This window comes from Peromyscus eremicus, chromosome 3 (assembly GCF_949786415.1).
Source record: "Peromyscus eremicus chromosome 3, PerEre_H2_v1, whole genome shotgun sequence".
Lineage (NCBI taxonomy): Eukaryota > Metazoa > Chordata > Mammalia > Rodentia > Cricetidae > Peromyscus > Peromyscus eremicus.
The window spans coordinates 12,373,062-12,392,369 of record NC_081418.1 but is presented as its reverse complement, the minus strand read 5'-3'; the positions used below and the strand labels follow the sequence as shown (position 1 = coordinate 12,392,369).

The 19,308-nt window shown below is 41.7% G+C and overlaps 1 protein-coding gene across 2 annotated transcripts in view; it reads left to right on the top strand.

The window, feature by feature from the left end:
• Window positions 1-19,308, top strand: part of LOC131906617 (multidrug resistance protein 2) — a 246,496-nt gene that overhangs the window by 11,317 nt on the left and 215,871 nt on the right. For both annotated transcript variants that reach the window (XM_059257279.1, XM_059257278.1), the window contains exons 6-14: window positions 11,925-12,038; window positions 12,186-12,296; window positions 12,491-12,616; window positions 12,704-12,907; window positions 13,146-13,316; window positions 14,259-14,420; window positions 15,581-15,754; window positions 16,855-17,001; window positions 18,003-18,110. In XM_059257279.1, the coding sequence (XP_059113262.1) occupies window positions 11,925-12,038; window positions 12,186-12,296; window positions 12,491-12,616; window positions 12,704-12,907; window positions 13,146-13,316; window positions 14,259-14,420; window positions 15,581-15,754; window positions 16,855-17,001; window positions 18,003-18,110 (1,317 nt within the window). The remainder of the gene's footprint in view (window positions 1-11,924; window positions 12,039-12,185; window positions 12,297-12,490; window positions 12,617-12,703; window positions 12,908-13,145; window positions 13,317-14,258; window positions 14,421-15,580; window positions 15,755-16,854; window positions 17,002-18,002; window positions 18,111-19,308) is intronic.

Sequence of the window (19,308 nt, the reverse complement as noted above, 5' to 3'; positions counted from 1 at the left end):
ACTTATGAGTGAGTACATACTGTGTTTGTCTTTCTGGGTTACCTCACTCAGGATGATTTTTTTTCTAGTTCCATACATTTGCCTGCAAATTTCATGATGTCTGTTTTTTTTACTGCTGAGTAGTATTCCGTTGTGTAAATGTACCACATTTTCTTTATCCATTCTTCAGTTGAGGGGTATCTAGGTTGTTTCCAGGTTCTGGCTATTACGAATAATGCTTCTATGAACATAGTTGAGCAAGTGTCCTTGTGGTATGATTGAGCATTCCTTGGGTATATGTCCAAAATTGGTATCACTGAGTCTTGAGGTAGATTGATTCCCAATTTTCTGAGAAACCACCGTACTGATTTCCAAAGTGACTATACAAGTTTACACTCCCAGCAATGGAGGAGTGTTTCCCTTGCTCCACATCCTCTCCAACATCAGCTGTCTTCTGTGTTTTTGATCTTAGCCATTCTGACAGGTGTAAGATGAAATCTCAAGAGTCCTTTTTGATCTACATTTCCCTGATGACTAAGGATGTTGAACAATTCTTTAAGTGTATTTCAGCCATTCAGTTCTTCTGTTGAGAATTCTCTGTTTAGATATGTACCCCAATTTTTATTGGATTATTTGGTATTTTGATGTCTAGTTTCTTGAGTTCTTTATATATTTTGGAGATCAGCCTTCTGTCAGAAGTGGGGTTGGTGAAGCTCTTTTCCCATTCTGTAGTCTGTCTTATTGACTGTGTCCTTTGCCTTATAGAAGGTTCTCAGTTTCAGGAGGTCCCATTTATTAATTGTTGATCTCAGTGTCTGCACTACTAGTGTTATATTCTGGAAGTGGTCTCCTTTTCCAATGCCTTCAAGGTTACTTCCCACTTTCCTTTATATTAAGTTCAGTGTAAATGGATTTATGTTGAGGTCTTTGATCCACTTGGACTTGAGTTTTGTGCATGGTGATAGATATGGATCTATTTGCATTCTTCTCTATGTCAACATCCTGTTATGCCAGCACTATTTGTTGAAGATGCTTTCTTTTTCCATTGTACAGTTTTGGCTCTGTTGTAAAAAAATCAGGTGTTCGTAGATGTGCAGATTGATGTCAGGGTCTTTGATTTGATTCCATTGATCCATGTGTCTGTTTTTATGACAATACTAAGCTGTTTTTATTACTGTAGCTCTATAGTAGAGCTTGAGGTCAGGGATGGTGATGCATCCAGAAGTTCTTTTATTGTACAGGACTGTTTTAGGTATCCTGGGCTCTTTGTTTGTCCATATGAAGTTGAGTATTATTCTTTGAGGTCTGTGAAGACTTGTGTTGATATTTGGTGGGGATTGCATTGAATCTGTAGATTACTTTTGGTAAAATTACCATTTTTACTATGTTAATCCTACTTATCCAAGAGAATGAGAAGTCTATTTTCTGATATCTTCTTCAATTTCTTTCTTCAAAGACTTAAAGTTCTTGTCATACAGGTCTTTCATTTGTTTGGTTAGAGTTACTCCAAGGTATTTTATATTATTTGTGGCTCTTGTAAAGGGTGTTGTTTCTCTGATTTCTTTTTCAGCCCATTTATCATTTGTATATAGGAGGGCTACTGATTTTTTTGAGTTAGTCTTGTATCCTGCCATATTACTGAAGGTGTTTATCAGCTATAGGAGTTACCTGGTAGAACTTTTGGGGTCACATCTGAAAGGACCAAGCAGATGTCATAACAGGCTGCTCAGTCTTCTCTCAGAGATCAGGCCTCAATTTCAGTTTCCTGAGACTTGAGCAAGCAGTCTCTGGGAGGGCCGTGAACAAAAGACATAGTCCTTGCAATAGTTCCCTTTCTGCACGTATTCTGACTGCTCAAAGTTCAGCCACATGTTTATTGTCTGGGACCCCTCACCAACTTAGAGTTATGTGCATGAGTCAAGGACAGAGCCTAGATCACTGAGCCAGCTCCCACAGTCAGTACGTGCTAGGCCAGCCAGCCCCCATTTTGGCTCAAGGACAAAGCCTGGGACTTGTGCTAGACTGCCCCCCAAATGATAATTTTAACCCCCAACCAGTAAATTCAAAGGTTACATACCCTCACCCAATTAAAAGAGAACAGAGATAGAAATAAACCAATCCGAGTTGCACCCATGCAAAAGCCCCAACGCCCCCCACAACTGCCCTGAAGGGCTTGTGGTTTTTGCCTTTAAATAGCTAGCCTCACAAAGAAAGAGCAACTCCTTCCTGCCTCACTGTATTGGGTATAGGAACAAGTTTCCTGTCTAGACTTGTATCTATAGAGTAAACCTTGCTGTTGCATTCTGGACATCCACTGTCTTCAGTGGTCTCTTTGGGATCATGATCTGGGCATAACATCATTTGCAAATAGTGACAGTTTGACTTCTTCCTTTTCAATTTAAATCCCCTTGATCTCCTTTTGTTGTCTTATTGCTCTAGAACTTCAAGTACTATATTGAATAAATATGGGAAGAGTGGACAGCCTTGTCTTGGCCCTGATTTTAGTGGAATTTCTTTGAGTTTCTCTTCATTTAATTTGATGTTGGCTGTCAGCTTGCTCTATATTGCCTTTATTATGTTTAGGTATGTTCCTTGTATCACTTATCTCTCCAAGACCTTTATCATGAAGGAGTGTTAGATTTTGTCAAAGGCTTTTTCAGCATCTGATGAGATAATCATGTTTTTGTTTTGTTTTGTTTTGTTTTTCTATCAGTTTGGTTTGTGTGGTGGATTATGTTGACAGATTTTTGTATGTTTAACCACCCTTGCATCTCTAGGATAAAACTTACTTGATCATGGTGGATGATTTTTTTTATGTGTTCTTGGATTCAGTTTGCCAGTATTTTATTTTGAATATTTTTGCATCAATGTTCATGAGGGAGATTGGTCTGTAGTTCTCTTTCTTTGTTGCATCTTTGTATGGTTTGAGTATCAGGCTAACTTTAGCCTCGTAAAAAGAGTTTGGCAATGTTTGTTTTATTTCTATTGCTCGGAACAATTTGAGGAGTATTGGTATTAGCTCTTCTATGAAATTCTGGAAGAATTCTGCACTGAAACCATCTGGACCTGGGCTTTTTTTGGGGGGTGGGTGGGAGACTTTCAATGACTGTCTCTGTTTCCTTAGGGGTTATAGGTCTATTTAAATTGCTTATCTGGTCTTGATTTAATTTTAGTATGTGGTACCTATCCAGAAAAATCATCCATTTCTTTTAGATTTTCCAATTTTGTAGAGTACAGGTTTTTAAAGTATGTCCTAATGATTCTCTGGATTTCTTCAGTGTCTGTAATTACATCCCCATTTTCATTTCTGATTTTGTTAACGTGTATATTTTCTCTTTGCCTTTTGGTTAGTTTGGATAAGGGTCTGTCTATCTTGTTAATTTTCTCGAAGAACCAACTCTTTGTTTCATTGATTCTTTGTATTGCTCTCTTTGTTTCTATTTTGATTTCAGCCCTGAGTTTGATTATTACCTGGCATCTGTCTATTCCTCCTGGATGAGTTTGCTTCTTTTTGTTTTAGAGCTTTCAGGTGTGCTACTAATTTGCTAGTGTGAAATTTCTCCAAATTCTTTATGTGGGCACTTAGTGCTATGAACTTTCCTCTTAGCACTGCTTTCATAGTGTCCCATAAGTTTGGGTATGTTGTGCATTCATTTTCATTGAATTCTAGGAAGTCTTTAATTTCTTTCTTCATTTCTTCCTTGACACATTGGTGATTCAATTGATTGTTGTTCAGTTTCCATGAGATTATAGGCTTTCTGTACTTTGTGTTGTTGTTGAATTCTAACTTTAAACCATGGTGATCTGATAAGATACAGGGGGCTATTCCAATTTTTTTATATCTGTTGAGATTTGCTTTGTGACTGAGTATGTGGCCAATTTTAGAGAAGGTTCCCTGAGGTGCTGAGAAGATGGTATATTCTTTTGTGTTAGGGTGGAATATTCTGTAGATATCTATTAAGTCCATTTGAGTCATAATGTCTGTTAGTTCCCCTATTTCTCTGTTAAGTTTCTGTCTGGAAGACCTGTCCATTGGTGAGAGTGGGGTGTTGAAGTCTCCCACTATTAGTGTGTGTGGTTTGATGTGCGATTTAACCTTTGGTAATGTTTTTTTTATGAATATGGGTGTTGTATTTTAAAATGGTGGGAGAGGGAACTTGGTGGGTTGGAGCCAAGGTGCCCCACATTGGGTAAGAGACAGAGACACGCTATGCATGCAGTGCACACTTGGAGAGTTTTATTAGTGGTGAAAGGGAAAGGGAGCACAGAGCTGCCTTGTGGGAAGAGACAGGGGGAAAGAAAGAGAGGGGGAGGGAGAGAGAGAGAGAGGAGAAGAGAATGAGCAGGGGGCTGAGGAGAGAAGAAGAGAGAGAAGGTGGGCAGGGCCCCACCTTTTATGGGGGGACTTTGAGCATGTGCAGAGAGACCATGTAGCAATGAGTGCATGGCATTGTCAGGACCCTGAGCCTGCCAAGGTACTGCCTGCATATTGGCTAGGTTCCCAAGGGGCAGGTCTGATTTTGATTGTTATAAAAAGGTGAGTTATGGATTTGATTGTTATAAAAAGGTGAGTTATGGATAGCAAGTGGAGCAGGAAATGAGGGTGCTGAATTCTTGATACTGCTTCCTGCTGAGTTGGGGTGAAGTGGGGCGAGGGAAGTTGGGAGTTGGGGGTTACACACAGTGGAAGGTGTGAGTGAAGAAGCATTCAGTTAGCTGCCATCCCAGAGACCTCGGGCATCTGTTCCTTGAGGGAGCTGAGAAGGCAGGTTGCTAGGAGAAGAAATAGATTGTTATCATCAGCGTCATCTGTGGGGCTAGCCATGGGAAGAGTGATAACTGCCAGAAAGAATGGAACAGAGAAGTGCCCTGGTTGTACAGAAGAGGCAGGGTGAATGAGCGAGACATGAGAGCAGATATGCCCTTCATTGGGACATCTTGGAGAACCAGGTTCCAGTTGCTGAGAAGGTGCCCACTTGAGCCTGGAGAGGTGGTACCAACAGTGAAGTCCCAGGAGCTTGGGGAGATGCCATTCCAAACTGAGGGATGATGTGTTTCAGGAGTACCTGAGCCATCACATCTGCTGTTTCTCTGGAGGTGGGAAACGCCTCTATCCATCCTGTAAAGGTATCAGTAAGAGATAAGGGATAACAGAACTTTTCATGAATGAGGACATGGGTGAAATCAACTTGTCAGTATTTGCCTGGTTGGTATCCTCGGAGGTGGTACAGGGGCTGGCGTATCTGGAGGGCCTCTGCAGGTTTGGCCTTGGCATGAGTCTCCAGGAGGGGTGGACCTGTAGGTGTCATAAACAGCTGGCATAGATTTACATCTTGGTGTCATAGCAAAAGGCTGGGAGGCTTCCATACCCTCTCTAATGACTGAGGACAGGGAGAGATCTGTTAACTGGGAAATCTGTTAGTACCCTGGTCACCAAACACCCCATCAGATATGAGAAGGACAAGTAAATGAGCAGGAGAGAGACAGCTTTCCTGTCTTCACATAAACAAACCTTAAAGCACCTTCTTTTTACCTAATTCACCAGGACATACCTGACCACTGACAGCAGTCATACTTCTTTTTTGAGTCTGGTAGCCAGGTGAACCATGTCTAGACCTAGTATTAGCTCTAGGAGAATGAGGCCTGTGAATTTTACACAGAGAACTGAGAAGGCAGCTGGAGCCTTGGTTGCTGCTGTTGAACTGACAAAGCCTGGTCATCAAACGGCATCAGAGATCAGAGGATAAATTTTACCTGAGTTAGTGATTGAAAGTGACAGAGACCTACCTAGACAGCCACCTTAGGGTCCTCCATGGTCATTGAGGGCAGAGGTCTCAGGGCAACAACATCAGTCTTCAGCTGCCAGTTCTAGGCCTGCCACCCAGCTATGAAAATCTTTTTAATTAAACATGTGAAATGCCATATTCTGCAGATCTCTGAGCATTTGAGGACTGTTTATCTATTAGGTATGAATGACTATCAACTCGTGTTCCCTAATGGTCTTCAATGTTAGCAGCTCTTGTAAGACTAAGAAAAGGGGCTTGTGAGTTGGAGTGTGACTCAACTCTGAGAAAAGGACCCCCTTGGGGAACCAGAAACTCCATTATAGAATATGTATTTTGTTTATCAAATACCTTATTTATCAAACCTATGTCACCATTTATTTAAATTCTCTAGAAGCTTGGTGTTGAATACTTGGCCAAAACATAGGTGTAAATCTCTGAGTTAGTTTTTGTTAATCTGAATAGATCTTTAAAACTTAAATTGCTATGATCATATAGATAATGATAATACTACCTCAGGATGTCCAGCTACCCCCATATCCCCCTTCCCTACCCCCAAGAGTTAACCGATGCCCACCGAGTCAGCAGGAAGCAGTTTTGGGATACACGTCACTTTCAGGTTTGGGATACCTTCCATTTTGATAATAAACAAAGAATCTGGAATGTTGAAATTCCTGGCCACTCCCCCAGCTGTTTGATTATGCATGTGCTGTCCAGTAGCCACGCAAGATGTTTAGTCATCCCAGGGCTTTACATCTAGGGGGCTGTTAATCAGCCATTGGGATTGTTATCTAAGGAGTATTGAGGCTAAATTTGATTGCAAGGTGAATAAGTTTAGGGCCATTGAGGTCGGGTGCCATGTGTAGGGGCTGGAGGTTTTGTAAGAGGCATTCTAAGGAGGAATGAGAGGGTGTGGAAGACACGGTTCCCATGGATGAGAGAAGGAAAAAGAAAGGGTTATTGCAGCCTGTAGTAGCAGGCATCCGCAGGACGCAGAGAGGACTGAATGAGGACCAAGCCATTCAGAGGGTCGTCAGCACACTCAACGGGGGTCATGTTTAACTTGGCTAAGCCAGAAGTGACTCGGCGCTAGGTACCAGGCCTTTGGTAGAGGGCCAGAAGGCAAGGATGAAAACTGAGCTCTAAGAGGGGTCTCATCCATAGGAAAATGTCAGGAATGGGGTCGCAGAAGTCCTGTTGGGCCTAATGAAACTTTAGGATTGCAGCTCCCAGGGTGGTGGGATGGGGTCAGCTGAAGAGAGCCTGTCATATTGGGTTATGGTTGGAGTACCAGAAGAGTGACAGACAATCAAAGGTCACTTCCTCATCCCTCAGGCAGTGGGGCAGGTGTGGTCTCAGTGAGGAGAGTACCACCATTCCTCAGAGCACAGGAGTGGGGGAGCCGGTCCCTGTGGGGCTGAGGCAATACTGCACCAGGCAGCCTGATTGCACAACTGGCCTTGACCCAGAGCTCTGAACTGCAGCTGCTATTTAGAATCAGGGAAATGTTTAGAACAACTGAGGGGAAACTTACGCAATTGCCTTGGTGGATGGGGTGCTGAGCGATGGGGTGAGCTGGAAGGTGAGCCTGTTGTGGTCCCAGGGTCCCAGCATGTCTCAGACCTTTGGGAGAGCCTGCTGAGTTCACAGCACCAAATGTTGTATTTTAAAATGGCAGGAGAGGGACCTTGGTGGGTTGGAGCCAAGGTGCCTCATGGCAGGTAAGAGACAGAGACTCACCATGCAGATAGTGCTCATGTGGAGAGTTTTATTAGTGGTGAAGGGGGAAGGGAGAGGGATGGAAGAGCTGTCTTGTTGCGGGGGAGATGGGGAGTGGGGAGGGATGGAGAGGAGGGGTGAGGAGAGAAGGTGCGTGGGCCTCACTTTTTATGAGGGGACTTCCACACATGCACAGGAACACTGTGTAGCAATGAGTGCAGGATGTTGTTAGAACCCTGAGCCAGCCAAGGCACTGCCTACACATTAGCCAGGTCCCCAAGGGGCAGGTCTGAATGCTAACAGTGGGTGCCCTTGTATTTGAGGCATAAATGTTAAGAATTGAGACTTCTGATGGATCTTTTTCCTGTGATGAATATGAAATGTCCTTCTCCATCTCTTTTGATTAATTTTAGTTTGAAGTCAAATTTGTTAGATATTAGGACAGTTACACCAGCTTGTTTCTTAGGTCCATTTGATTGGGAAGTCTTTTCCCAACCCTTTACTCTGAGGCAATGTCTGTCTTTGAAGCTTAGGTGTGTTTCTTGTATGCAGCAGAAGGATGGATCCTGTTTTCGCATACATTCTGTAAGCCTGTGTCTTCTTATAGGTGAATTGAGTCCATTGCTATTCAGGGATATTAATGACCAATGATTGTTAGTTCCTGATATTTTTGGTTTTGTTGGTGGTGATGTGTGTGTATATGTATGTGTGTGTGTGTGTGTGTGTGTGTGTGTGTGTGTGTGTGTGTGTGTTCCTTCTTTGGGATTTGCTGATATGAGATTATCTATTGCCTGTGATTTTGTGGGTATGGCTAACTTCCTTGGGTTGGAGTTTTCCTTCTAGTACTTTCTGTAGGGCTGAATTTATGGCTAGGTATTGTTTAAATCTGGTTTTATCTTGGAATATCTTGTTTTCTCCATCTATGGTGATTGAAAGTTTTGCTGGATATAATAGTCTGGGTTGGCATTCATGGTCTCTTAGTGTCTGCATAACATCTGTCCAGGACCTTCTGGCTTTCAGAGTCTCCATTGAGAAGTCGAGTGTAATTCTGATAGGTCTGCCTTTATATGTTACTTGGCCTTTTTCCTTTGCAGCTCTTAATATTCTTTCTTTATTCTGTATGTTTTGTGTTTTGATTATTATATGTCCAGGGGACTTTTTTTTTTTGGTCCAGTCTATTTGGTGTTCTCCAAGCTTCTTGTACCTTCTTAGGCATGTCCTTCTTTAGGTTGGGAAAGTATTCTTCTATGATTTTGTTGAATATATTTTCTATACCTTTGAACTGGAATTCTTCTTCTATTCCTATTTTTAGGTTTGGTCTTTTCATGGTGTTCCAAATTTCCTGGATGTTTTGTGTTAAGAATTTATTGGAATTAACATTTTCTTTGACCAATGAATCTATTTCCTCTATCATATCTTTAACACCTGAGATTCTCTCTTCTATCTCTTGTATTCTGTTGGTTATGTTTGCATCCGTAGTTCCTGTTTGTTTCCCCATACTTCCCATGTCTAGAATTGCCTCTGTGTGTGTTTTCTTTATTGTCTCAATTTTCATTTTCAAGTCTTAAACTGTTTCCTTCACCTGTTTGATTGTTTTTTTCTTGGCTTTCTTTAAGGGACTCATTGATTTCTTCCGATTTTTTTGTTTGTCTTTTCCTCAATTTCGTTAAGGGAATTTTTCATTTCCTCTTTAAGGGCCTCTATCATCTTCATAAAGTTATTTATTTATTTATTTATTTTTGGTTTTTCGAGACAGGGTTTCTCTGTGTAGCTTTGCGCCTTTCCTGGAACTCACTTGGTAGCCCAGGCTGGCCTCGAACTCACAGAGATCCACCTGGCTCTGCCTCCTGAGTGCTGGGATTAAAGGCGTGCGCCACCACCGTCCGGCCCATAAAGTTATTTTTAAGGTCATTTTCTTCTTCATCTGCACTGGGATGTTCAGGTCTTGCTGTTGTAGAATCACTAGATTCTGATGGTGCCACATTGCCCTTTATGTTGTTGAATGTATTCTTACACTGCTGTTTACCCATCTGGGCTTGGGATAATTATAGGAACAGTGTTGATTCTTGTGATATCTTTGTTGGATGAGTCTTTTGCTCCTTTATTGTCTGTCTGTTTCCTTTATTGTCTTTTGTCCTGAATGGCCAACGGGTCTAGTGATAGGGTGGTTGTCAGGTCGAGTAGGGTCGTCTCCGCTGAGGTTTGTGGGGGTTTAGGCGCCTAGGTCCAGCATATTGTCCAGTTCTTCCGGCTGGTGTGGGCTTTACTTGTGCCTATGGGGTCTGTTCTTCCAGCTCTTGTGGGTTGTGCCTGTGCCTATAGGATCTGCTGATGTTGCTGGAGAGGGCTGTTCACGCGTGGGCTGCTCTTCTTCCAATTGGTGCAGGTGGTGCTTGTGCCTCTCGGGGCTGCTGATTTTGTGGGGGATGGTTGGCCAGGGAGAGAATGATGGGTTTGGTAGGTTTGGGTGACAGAGTGGGTCTTGTGGATTCCAGGGTCCAGTCGCCTCTATTTTTTTTTAAACCCCATTCAATACTGTTTATGAGGCTATTTGATTAGGAATAGGCTCCCCCACCTACAGGATTTAAGGTAATTTAAAATTTTATCTTATTTTTCATTATGTGTATGTATAAATATATGTGTGTCGTATGCATGTGTGTACAGGTGCCACTGGAGGCCAGAAGAAGGTGGCAGGTCCATTGGTGCTGGAGTCACAGGTAGTTATTAGCTGGTGGTTGTGAACCACCCAACATGGGTGCTGGGAACTGAACTCAGGTCCTTTGCAGGAGCAATATGAGACATCTCTCCAGCCCTTTAGGAATTTTTTATTTTTAAGAAGTTAAATATTTCTAAGTAGAAGAGCTTAGATTGTAATAAGAGCTGTGTCCTGCTTACTGTGTTATAGAGAAAGTGTTATTTATTTCATATGCTGAGTATAGATGTCGCTGGAAGTTTTCCTGTGTCCCACCTGGTCCTGCAGCTGCTCAGACCCAAGTAAACACACACAGAGCCTTGTATCAATTACAAATTGCATGGCCATGGCCTATGGCTCAGTTTTCTTGCTAGCTAGCTCTTATTACTAAACTTAGCCCATTTCTGTTAATCTATGTGTCGTCCCGTGTTCTGTGTCTTTACCTGTGTGCCATTACATACTGCTCCCTAGACAGCAGGATGGCATCTTTCTGCCTCTCTTTTCTCTTCCTGTCTATCTGCTTAGATTTCCACCTGTGTCGAAACTGCCTTGCCATAGGCCAATGCAGCTTTATTTATCAACCAATCAGAGCAACATATATTCACGGCATACAGAAAGACATCCCACAGCATATAGAACCTGGGCTTCACACATGTTAGCCTAGGTAGCACCTCTACCCTTGAGCTGCAGCCCCAGCTTCGGATGAGCAATATGCATCATATGTTCACTGAGTGCAAATCAGTCTTACAAGCAGGAACATCCGAGTAGTGCATGCAGGATTTTATACCAGACTCACTGGGTTCAAATTCTGGCTGGACTTTACCAGATCCATGATTCGGAGCATTTGTCTAAACTCTTCTGGCTTCTCTTATCTCGTCTACCAAACAGATGTGACGGGAGCATGTGCCATAGCTTTTAGTGTCCTCGTGAAGACTAGGCATGCTACACAGTTGTATTCCTGTGTGGCTTAGAAATGAGCAGTGACCTCAGTTCTCCTGAAGCTCCAATAGAGAAAAGACGAGTCTTTAGTAACAAGAAACAAGTGTTTGAATAAAACAACGAACAAAAGCTCAAATACCTGCTCATTAGACTTCAAAAAGAGCACAGTATGGGAAGGTGAACTGGGGACACTGAGTCACGCCTTAGGTGTGTGCTGTAGGATTGGGAGAGCATTTGCAGTCAGTGCAGCCTAGACAGAGCAGGTCAACTTGAGGGCCAGAGATTTGAAGAGAATGTCCTGAAGATGTACAGTACTCGTCCAGGTACAGACCTGGTCTTCTTGTGTTTATTTCATTTTATTCTTGTGAAAATCTAGGTAAAAATGCTGAAACTTTGAAAAAACCTTTCTATTTACTATGATGATTGTATAGAAAGTATACCCTGTGTGATGAAGCAAGTAACACTAATTCCAAATTCTAAGCACTTTAAGTCTTTAAACTTAAATTTACATTATTTTTTTAATTTCAATCAAAGAATCGCAAATATTTTACTTTTGGTGACTACAGTATAATACTTTGATCTATGTACATAGTGTGGAATGGTAAATATAGCTGATTACCAGGTTTTAAACTTGAATCTGTGAGTCATAAACTTAAAATATTTTAGTACTCACTATTCTTGCCATTTATTCTTACCAGTATTCCCTGTAAAGTATTCTTGTCTTTTTGAAATGAAATTGGTTATGTTAGAGGGAAAAGGAGAAAAATTGTGCTGAGCACTAAGTAATGGCTTGCTTTGGTCCCCATCCTCAGGTCTTCTTCTCTATATTAACTGGGACTTTCAGTATCGGACATCTTGCCCCAAACATAGAGGCCTTCGCAAACGCAAGAGGGGCAGCCTATGAAATCTTCAAGATCATTGACAATGTGAGTCTGACCTGCCCATTGATCCATCCATCTACTTAAAAGGTTTTTCTGATGGAGTCAGTTTTGTTTTTACTTCCTCTCTCCACAGAGTGTCCCTACAGATAGTTATTGTAACCTAGTGATCGCCTAACGTATGTTTCTGTTTAGGAGCCAAACATTGACAGCTTCTCAACAAAGGGACACAAACCAGACAGTATAATGGGAAATTTAGAATTTAAAAATGTCCACTTCAGCTACCCATCTCGAAGTGGAGTTAAGGTACGGCGATAAATGATAAATCTGTGATTCAATAATTTGTTGGCTGGTGATAATCCTTTAGATACTGTAAAACAAAATCACATGTATGTTACGTGTTTAAACCCAGTACTGACTTCAGCTTTCAGCTCATAGAACACACATAGATCTGTGTGTCTGGGAATTGCCCTCACATTAGCATCTCACCTTTTTTGCAGATCTTGAAGGGCCTCAACCTGAAGGTGCAGAGTGGACAGACGGTGGCCCTGGTTGGTAACAGTGGCTGTGGGAAAAGCACCACTGTCCAGCTGCTGCAGAGGCTGTACGACCCCATAGAGGGCGTGGTGAGTGGGCATGCACCAGCTGCAGTTACCACTGCCCATCATTCTGACTCCGTGATTCTAAAGTGAAAACCACGCATTCTATTTCAGGTCAGCATCGACGGACAGGACATCAGGACCATCAATGTGAGGTATCTGCGGGAAATCATTGGCGTGGTGAGTCAGGAACCTGTGCTGTTTGCCACCACCATCGCTGAGAACATTCGCTATGGCCGAGAAAACGTCACCATGGACGAGATTGAGAAAGCTGTCAAGGAGGCCAACGCCTATGACTTCATCATGAAACTGCCCCGTGTGAGTTGTGTCTGTCCGCTGTCACCCCGAGGCTCAGAGAGCAGAGCTCTGGCCTGACACCATCCATGTGAAAACTCCTGTTAATCAGAAGAACTTCCTTAGAGGAGAAATCCAGTTTAGAACTGGACTGTATTGCTGTCGAGGCTCCAGTGATGATCACATCCCGATTTGAAATGTGAACTGAAGTAGTTTGTTGCTTTACTACATTTTCCTGTTTTTGTTTTTTTATAATTTGTAGAAATTTGACACCCTGGTTGGTGAGAGAGGGGCGCAGATGAGTGGGGGACAGAAACAGAGAATCGCCATTGCTCGTGCCCTGGTCCGCAACCCCAAGATCCTTTTGTTGGATGAGGCGACCTCAGCCTTGGACACAGAAAGTGAAGCCGTGGTTCAGGCCGCTCTGGATAAGGTCTGTGAGCTGTACTTACAAGGTCTGAATTATTAGAATAATAGTATTCCACTGTTTATGTTTCTTCTTGTATGTGTGACTGTGCGTGTGTGTGTGTATCCATATGTATATAGCAGCACTTGAACATGTGTGCACATGTATGGATTATCTTCCTTAATTGATCTCCACCTTATTTTTTGAGACAGTGTCTCTCACTGAACCTGGAGCTCACTGATTTGGCAACACTGGCTGGTCTATGAGTCTCAGTATCTTTCAGTCTCTACCTCCCCATAGCACTCTACTTAAAAAAAAAAAAAATTCTATTTATTTTCTAGTAATGTTTTCATTTATTCTTTGAGAATTTCATACAGTGTATTTTAATCATATTCTTTGTTGTTGTTATTCTTTTGTTTTCAGAGACAGGGTTTCTCAGTGCGGCCCTGGCTGTCCTGGAACTCTATCTGTAGATCAGACTGGTCTTGAAATCAGAGATCCAGCTACCTCTGCCTTTCAAGTGCTGGGATTAAAGGCATGTGTCACCATGCCCAGCTTTGATCATATTCTTTACTCAACCCTAATCCTTCCAGATCTTTTCTCACCTTTCTACCCACCCAACTTCATGTTCTCTCTCTTCTCTGTCTCTTAAAACAAACATACAAAACCAGAGTCCCATTTGTGTTGGCTGACTACTCCTGAGCATCGGGCCTGCCCTGCGGTATGGGTGATGCACGGAGTTTTACTCCATTGAAGAAAACTGCTTTTTCCTTTACCAGAGCTATCAGTTATGAAGAGCTCCATGGCTAAGGAGAGATTTCATGCCCATGTATTTGTTGAAATCATAGGCTATTTTCTGTAGCTTTACTGGTTTTGTATTGTCCAAGCACTGACATTTAGCAAACATAAGCTGAATGAGTTTTTACATAGAATTATTCATGTCTCATAGCCAGGTTTCTCTCTCTCCAGGCTAGAGAAGGCCGGACCACCATCGTGATAGCTCACCGATTGTCTACAGTTCGCAATGCTGACGTCATTGCTGGGTTTGACGATGGTGTCATTGTGGAGCAAGGAAATCATGATGAGCTCATGAAAGAGAAGGGCATTTACTTCAAACTTGTCACGACACAGGTACAGTGGAACTCTAGATTCTTCCCAAATTACATTGGTAATAACATATTACTATTTAATGCTATAGATGGTTTGATTTGATTTGATTATCTTGAAAAGTAGGAAAAGTGCTTCAGGACCAGGCAAGTGTTTTGTGATACTTTTTCTGGGAAAGAGAGAAGCTTATAAAGGATAATTAATGTTTAACAAGGTTTAGAGATGAGCTACCCATGGTAGTAGCTGCTAGCCACATGTGGCTACTGAGCGTTTAAATGTTGGTTAATCTGGATTTTGAAATATTTTAAGTACAAAATGAACACTGGGATTATGAAGGTCTAGTATTAAAAAATGCAAAATATTCCAGTAGCTTTTTGTACTGTAACATGTTGAATGTATAAGTTGGATAACAATAATATCTTGGATTTACTAGATTAAATATATAGTTAATTGATTTTTAACCATTTTCACATTTTCTGTTGTGGCTGCTAGAAAAAATTAAATGGCAGGTGTGACCCACATTATGGAATATACCACATTGCCTTTGATAACTAGTTCAAAGCAAACTTGATTGACAGAATGCCCCAGAGAAAAAGGTTGTTTGAGTTAGCTTTCTGTTGCTGTGAACAAACACCAGGACTCAACACAACTTAGGGAGGATAGGATAGATTCCATCCTGTAGCTTATAGTCAGTCCATCATCCAGGGAAGTCAGGACAGGAAGTCAGGACAGGAACCCGGAGGAGTGCTGCTTACTGGCTTGCTCTCTCTCCTTACTCGGTCTTTCCTATGCAACCCAGGACCACCTGCCCAGGGATGGCACTGTGTGCTGGGCCCTCCCACTTCAATCATAAATCAAGAAAATATCCCACAGAGTTGCTTAAAGGTCAATCTTACAGAGGCATTTTCCTAATTAAGAGTCCCACTTCCTGGATGTTTGAGTTTGTATCCAGTTGCCAAACCGAGCAGCACAGAAATGGCTACCTAAGAGTCTTTGTATTTGGTGGGAATCCTTTTCATTTCACGGTTTTCATTTCATCACATGAGAAAGCAGAGCAGCTTAACCCCGTCTTGTCCCATAAAAACTTGAAACATTTCATGATTTTCCTCATGCTGATGCTCATGAGCTGTTCCCCTTGTCTAACTGTGCCTAACCAATTTCTTCTTCTTTCTTATTTGTTTTAGACTAAAGGAAATGAAACTGAACTGGAAAGTGAACCTTATGAATCCCCAAGTGACACTGAGGCCTCTGAATTGACTTCAGAAGAATCAAAATCCCCGTTAATAAGGAGATCAACTTGCAGAGGTACTCATGGTCCACAAGACCAAGAGAGAAGAGTCAGTGTGAAGGAGGCGCAGGTATGGATGTGGCTGCAGTCTTAGTTCTTAAACCCTCCCCACACCCCTGTTTGTGTCTCTGTTAGTTGGGTGAGCTGGGGCTGTTGTAGGAGGGAAGACAAGATAGGACTGTTTCGATGCCTTCTGTCATGCTTTATAGATTGTTGCAGAAATAAAAATCAAAACATTTTACAGTCAGAATTCATAGGAATTTTTTTTAATTTTGGATTTATGTAAAGAGACTGTAGTGGTCTGTAGTGTTTTTGTTTGTTTGTTTTTTGTGTTCTTTTATTTCTCTTTGGGGGCCCACCACCTAGCTCCAAATAAATACACAGAAACTTATTTTTACTTACGAATGCCCAGCCTTAGCTTGGCTTGTTTCTTGCCTCCTTTTTTTTTTTTTTAAATTTAACTTAAATTATCCCTTTTCTCTTTAACTATGCTTTGTCTCTGGGCTTTTTACCTCTCTTTATTCTATATGTCTTGCTTTCTTTCTTACTCTGTGGCTGGCTGTGTGGTTGGGTGGCTGGCCCCTGGAGTCCTCCTCTCTTTCTCCTTTTTTTGCTCCTCCTCTTCTTCCTTAGCCTGGATTTCTCCTCCTATGTATTCTCTCTGCCCACCAGCCCCACCTGTCCTTTCTTGTGCCTTGCTCTTGGCAATTCAGTTCTTTATTAGACCAATTAGGTGTTTTAGACAGGCAAAGTAACACACCTTCACAGAGTTAAACAAATGCAACATAAAAGAATGTAACTGTCAGCGTTAGCTTCAAAAATAGTACTGCCAGTCAATAAGGAATCATGTTATATTCATTAATGATAATATGGATGGATGGAGCTATAGATGATAAACCTAATTATCAATTTTTAAATAATACCTCTATGTGTATGAGTGTTTTGTCTGCATGGATGCCTTTGTACCGTGTGTGTGCCGTACCCTTAAAGGCCAGAATCCGATCCCCTAGAACTAGAGTTACAGATAACTATGAATTGCCTTACGGGTGCTGGGACTAGAACATGGGTCCCCTGGAAGATCAGCAAGTGCTCTCAGCTGCAGAGATGTTTCTCTGGCCCCCACGTTATCAATTTTGTAAACTATCTTATTGTAATGGATGTGTTTTCTAGGAGGAAGACGTGCCTCTAGTTTCGTTTGGTCGGATCCTAAAACTAAACATAACTGAATGGCCTTACTTGGTTGTTGGTGTACTTTGTGCTGTTGTAAACGGATGCATGCAACCAGCGTTCTCCGTAGTATTTTCAAGGATTATAGGGGTAAGTGTTGGTGTCCTTTCTGAGTATTTGTTTGTGTTTACCGATGAAGACTGAATGAATTGCTTCTATTTGTACCGTTGAAGATAAGCCAGAAAAACATAACTTTTCACATGGCTTGAATATAGAATAGAAGTATAATTTGTAAGAGGAAATGTAATTTTTTTTATTTAAGCTCTTAATTTTTTTCATATGAGAGTACTGTATTTACATCATTTTCATCTTCTTTTACCCCCTCCAACTCCTTAGGTCTACTCCCCGCCCCCTCAAATTCATCCACACTTTTATAATTATTATTGTTACACACACACACCCTACTGAGTCCATTTAGTGGTAAAACACAAAGAAATAGGGATAAAAGACAGTTGACAAAATGAGCTGTCCTTTGGGGACAGAAAGAGTGTGAGAGCCAGAGAACCAGGACACCTGCTGCTGAATGACACAGGAGTTGCACCCATGAAATTGTGACAATAAAATCGCCTTTACAAGAGCCATATAATGACAAACCAGTCATCATGCCAAAGTGAGTGGGTGACATTTCAGACGGGCCCATAATCAATGCCTCTGAGAGATGGAGACTCCATTTGCTTTAGGGATAAGCTCCCTGATATGTTATCCAGTCCCAAATAGTCAAACCAGACAGCTTGGAACACTTTGAATTCTTTACAGAGTAAAACAATGAGTTGTTGAACAGTATTACTCCTTGCCAAGATTCCAAGTGGAGAGAATTTATTGCAATTTATTCCATAGTAGGGTGGCACACATTAATCTATATGGAAACCCCCCCCCAATATTGTTGAGTGAATTTGTGAATGGCAGACGCCCCTCTGTCTAGAAGGAAGGCAGAATACAGATGCCTTAGAGGTCAGCGTTCTGGAAACCAACCTTGTTCCAGTATACAAAGTCTGTCTTGTCCTCCAGACTGTTTGAGATGGGGAGTGGGCTCCATGAGGAATACCTTTCTCAGCCATAGAACTAACAACCCTTTAAATGCTTTGTCACAGGTTTTTACAAGAGATGATGATCCTGAAACCAAACAACAGAACTGTAATTTGTTTTCCCTGCTTTTTCTGGTCCTAGGAATGATTTCTTTTGTTACATATTTCTTACAGGTAAGTGTCTACATCATTTCTGTATTCATTTCTGAAGATTTTGCAAACAAGTATTTCATTTTCCTGTGTGTGTGGTTCCTCCATCATGACCTGGGCTGTACTAGTCCTACGGTTCTGCCACCTCTTATTTCCTCCTCTTCTCTATCCTTTCCCCAAACACAACCCTCGACCTAATCAGAGTAAGATGTTCAATGTGCTAGAACAAAGATGGAGACATCAGAACGGGAGCCCGGGGTAAGTTTGGAGCTAAGTATCGCTGGTCAATTTAGTACTAAGAGAAATGTGTTTCTATGTTTGAAAAAAAGAGAGAGGAGGAGAACCTAAGAGAACTTTGCAAGTGTATCACACTAATTTAAAAACTAATTTGAGACATTTGTCACTATGCTCTTGCTACAGAGAAAGAACCCTTTCTTTTTTTCTTCCTTCCTTTCTTCCTTCCTTCCTTCCTTACTTCCTTCCTTCTTTCCTTCCTTCATTTTTTTTTAATTGGTTTTGAGACAAGATTTCTCTGTGTAACAGCACTAGCTGTCCTGGAACTTACTTTTGTAGACTAGGCTGGCTTTGAACTCACAGAGATCAGCCCGCCGCTGCCTCCTGAGTGCTAGGATTAAAAGCGTGTGCCACCACACCCCGCAGAAAGAACCCTGTCAATGATAGGAGAATGCCAATCAGTAAAAGGAGAGAAGCACTTACATCTTTAACACTTTTTGTAGGTTGAAAATCATATGACTCAAATTCAATTGCTATTGTTTGGAAAGGCATGCAGTGTGCACTCTGGGGTTAGGCCTAGATCTTTCTGTCATTTACACACAGAGCCAAATATGTGTCTGTGAACAGTTAGCCATTTTAGCTGCCTTTGCCTGAGCTTCCTTTCTCTAACATATGGGAAAGGTTACCTCAGGATGATTGAGAGAACTTACGACCAAGTGAGAAAGCCTAGATGTATGAGGCATTGGGAAGTAACCTCCTAGTGAATGAATCAGTGAATAACCACATGGAATCTTTTAGCTGAAACTCTGAATATTTCTTTACTACATTTTGGTTTTTTTTTTAATTTAAAATTTTATTTTATGTGTAAGAGTGTTTTGTCTGCATGCATATCTGTGCACCATGTGCATGCCTTGTACCAGTGGAAGCCAGAAGAGGGACATCAGTCCCCTGGAACTGGAGTTGCAGATGGTTGTGAACCACCATGTGG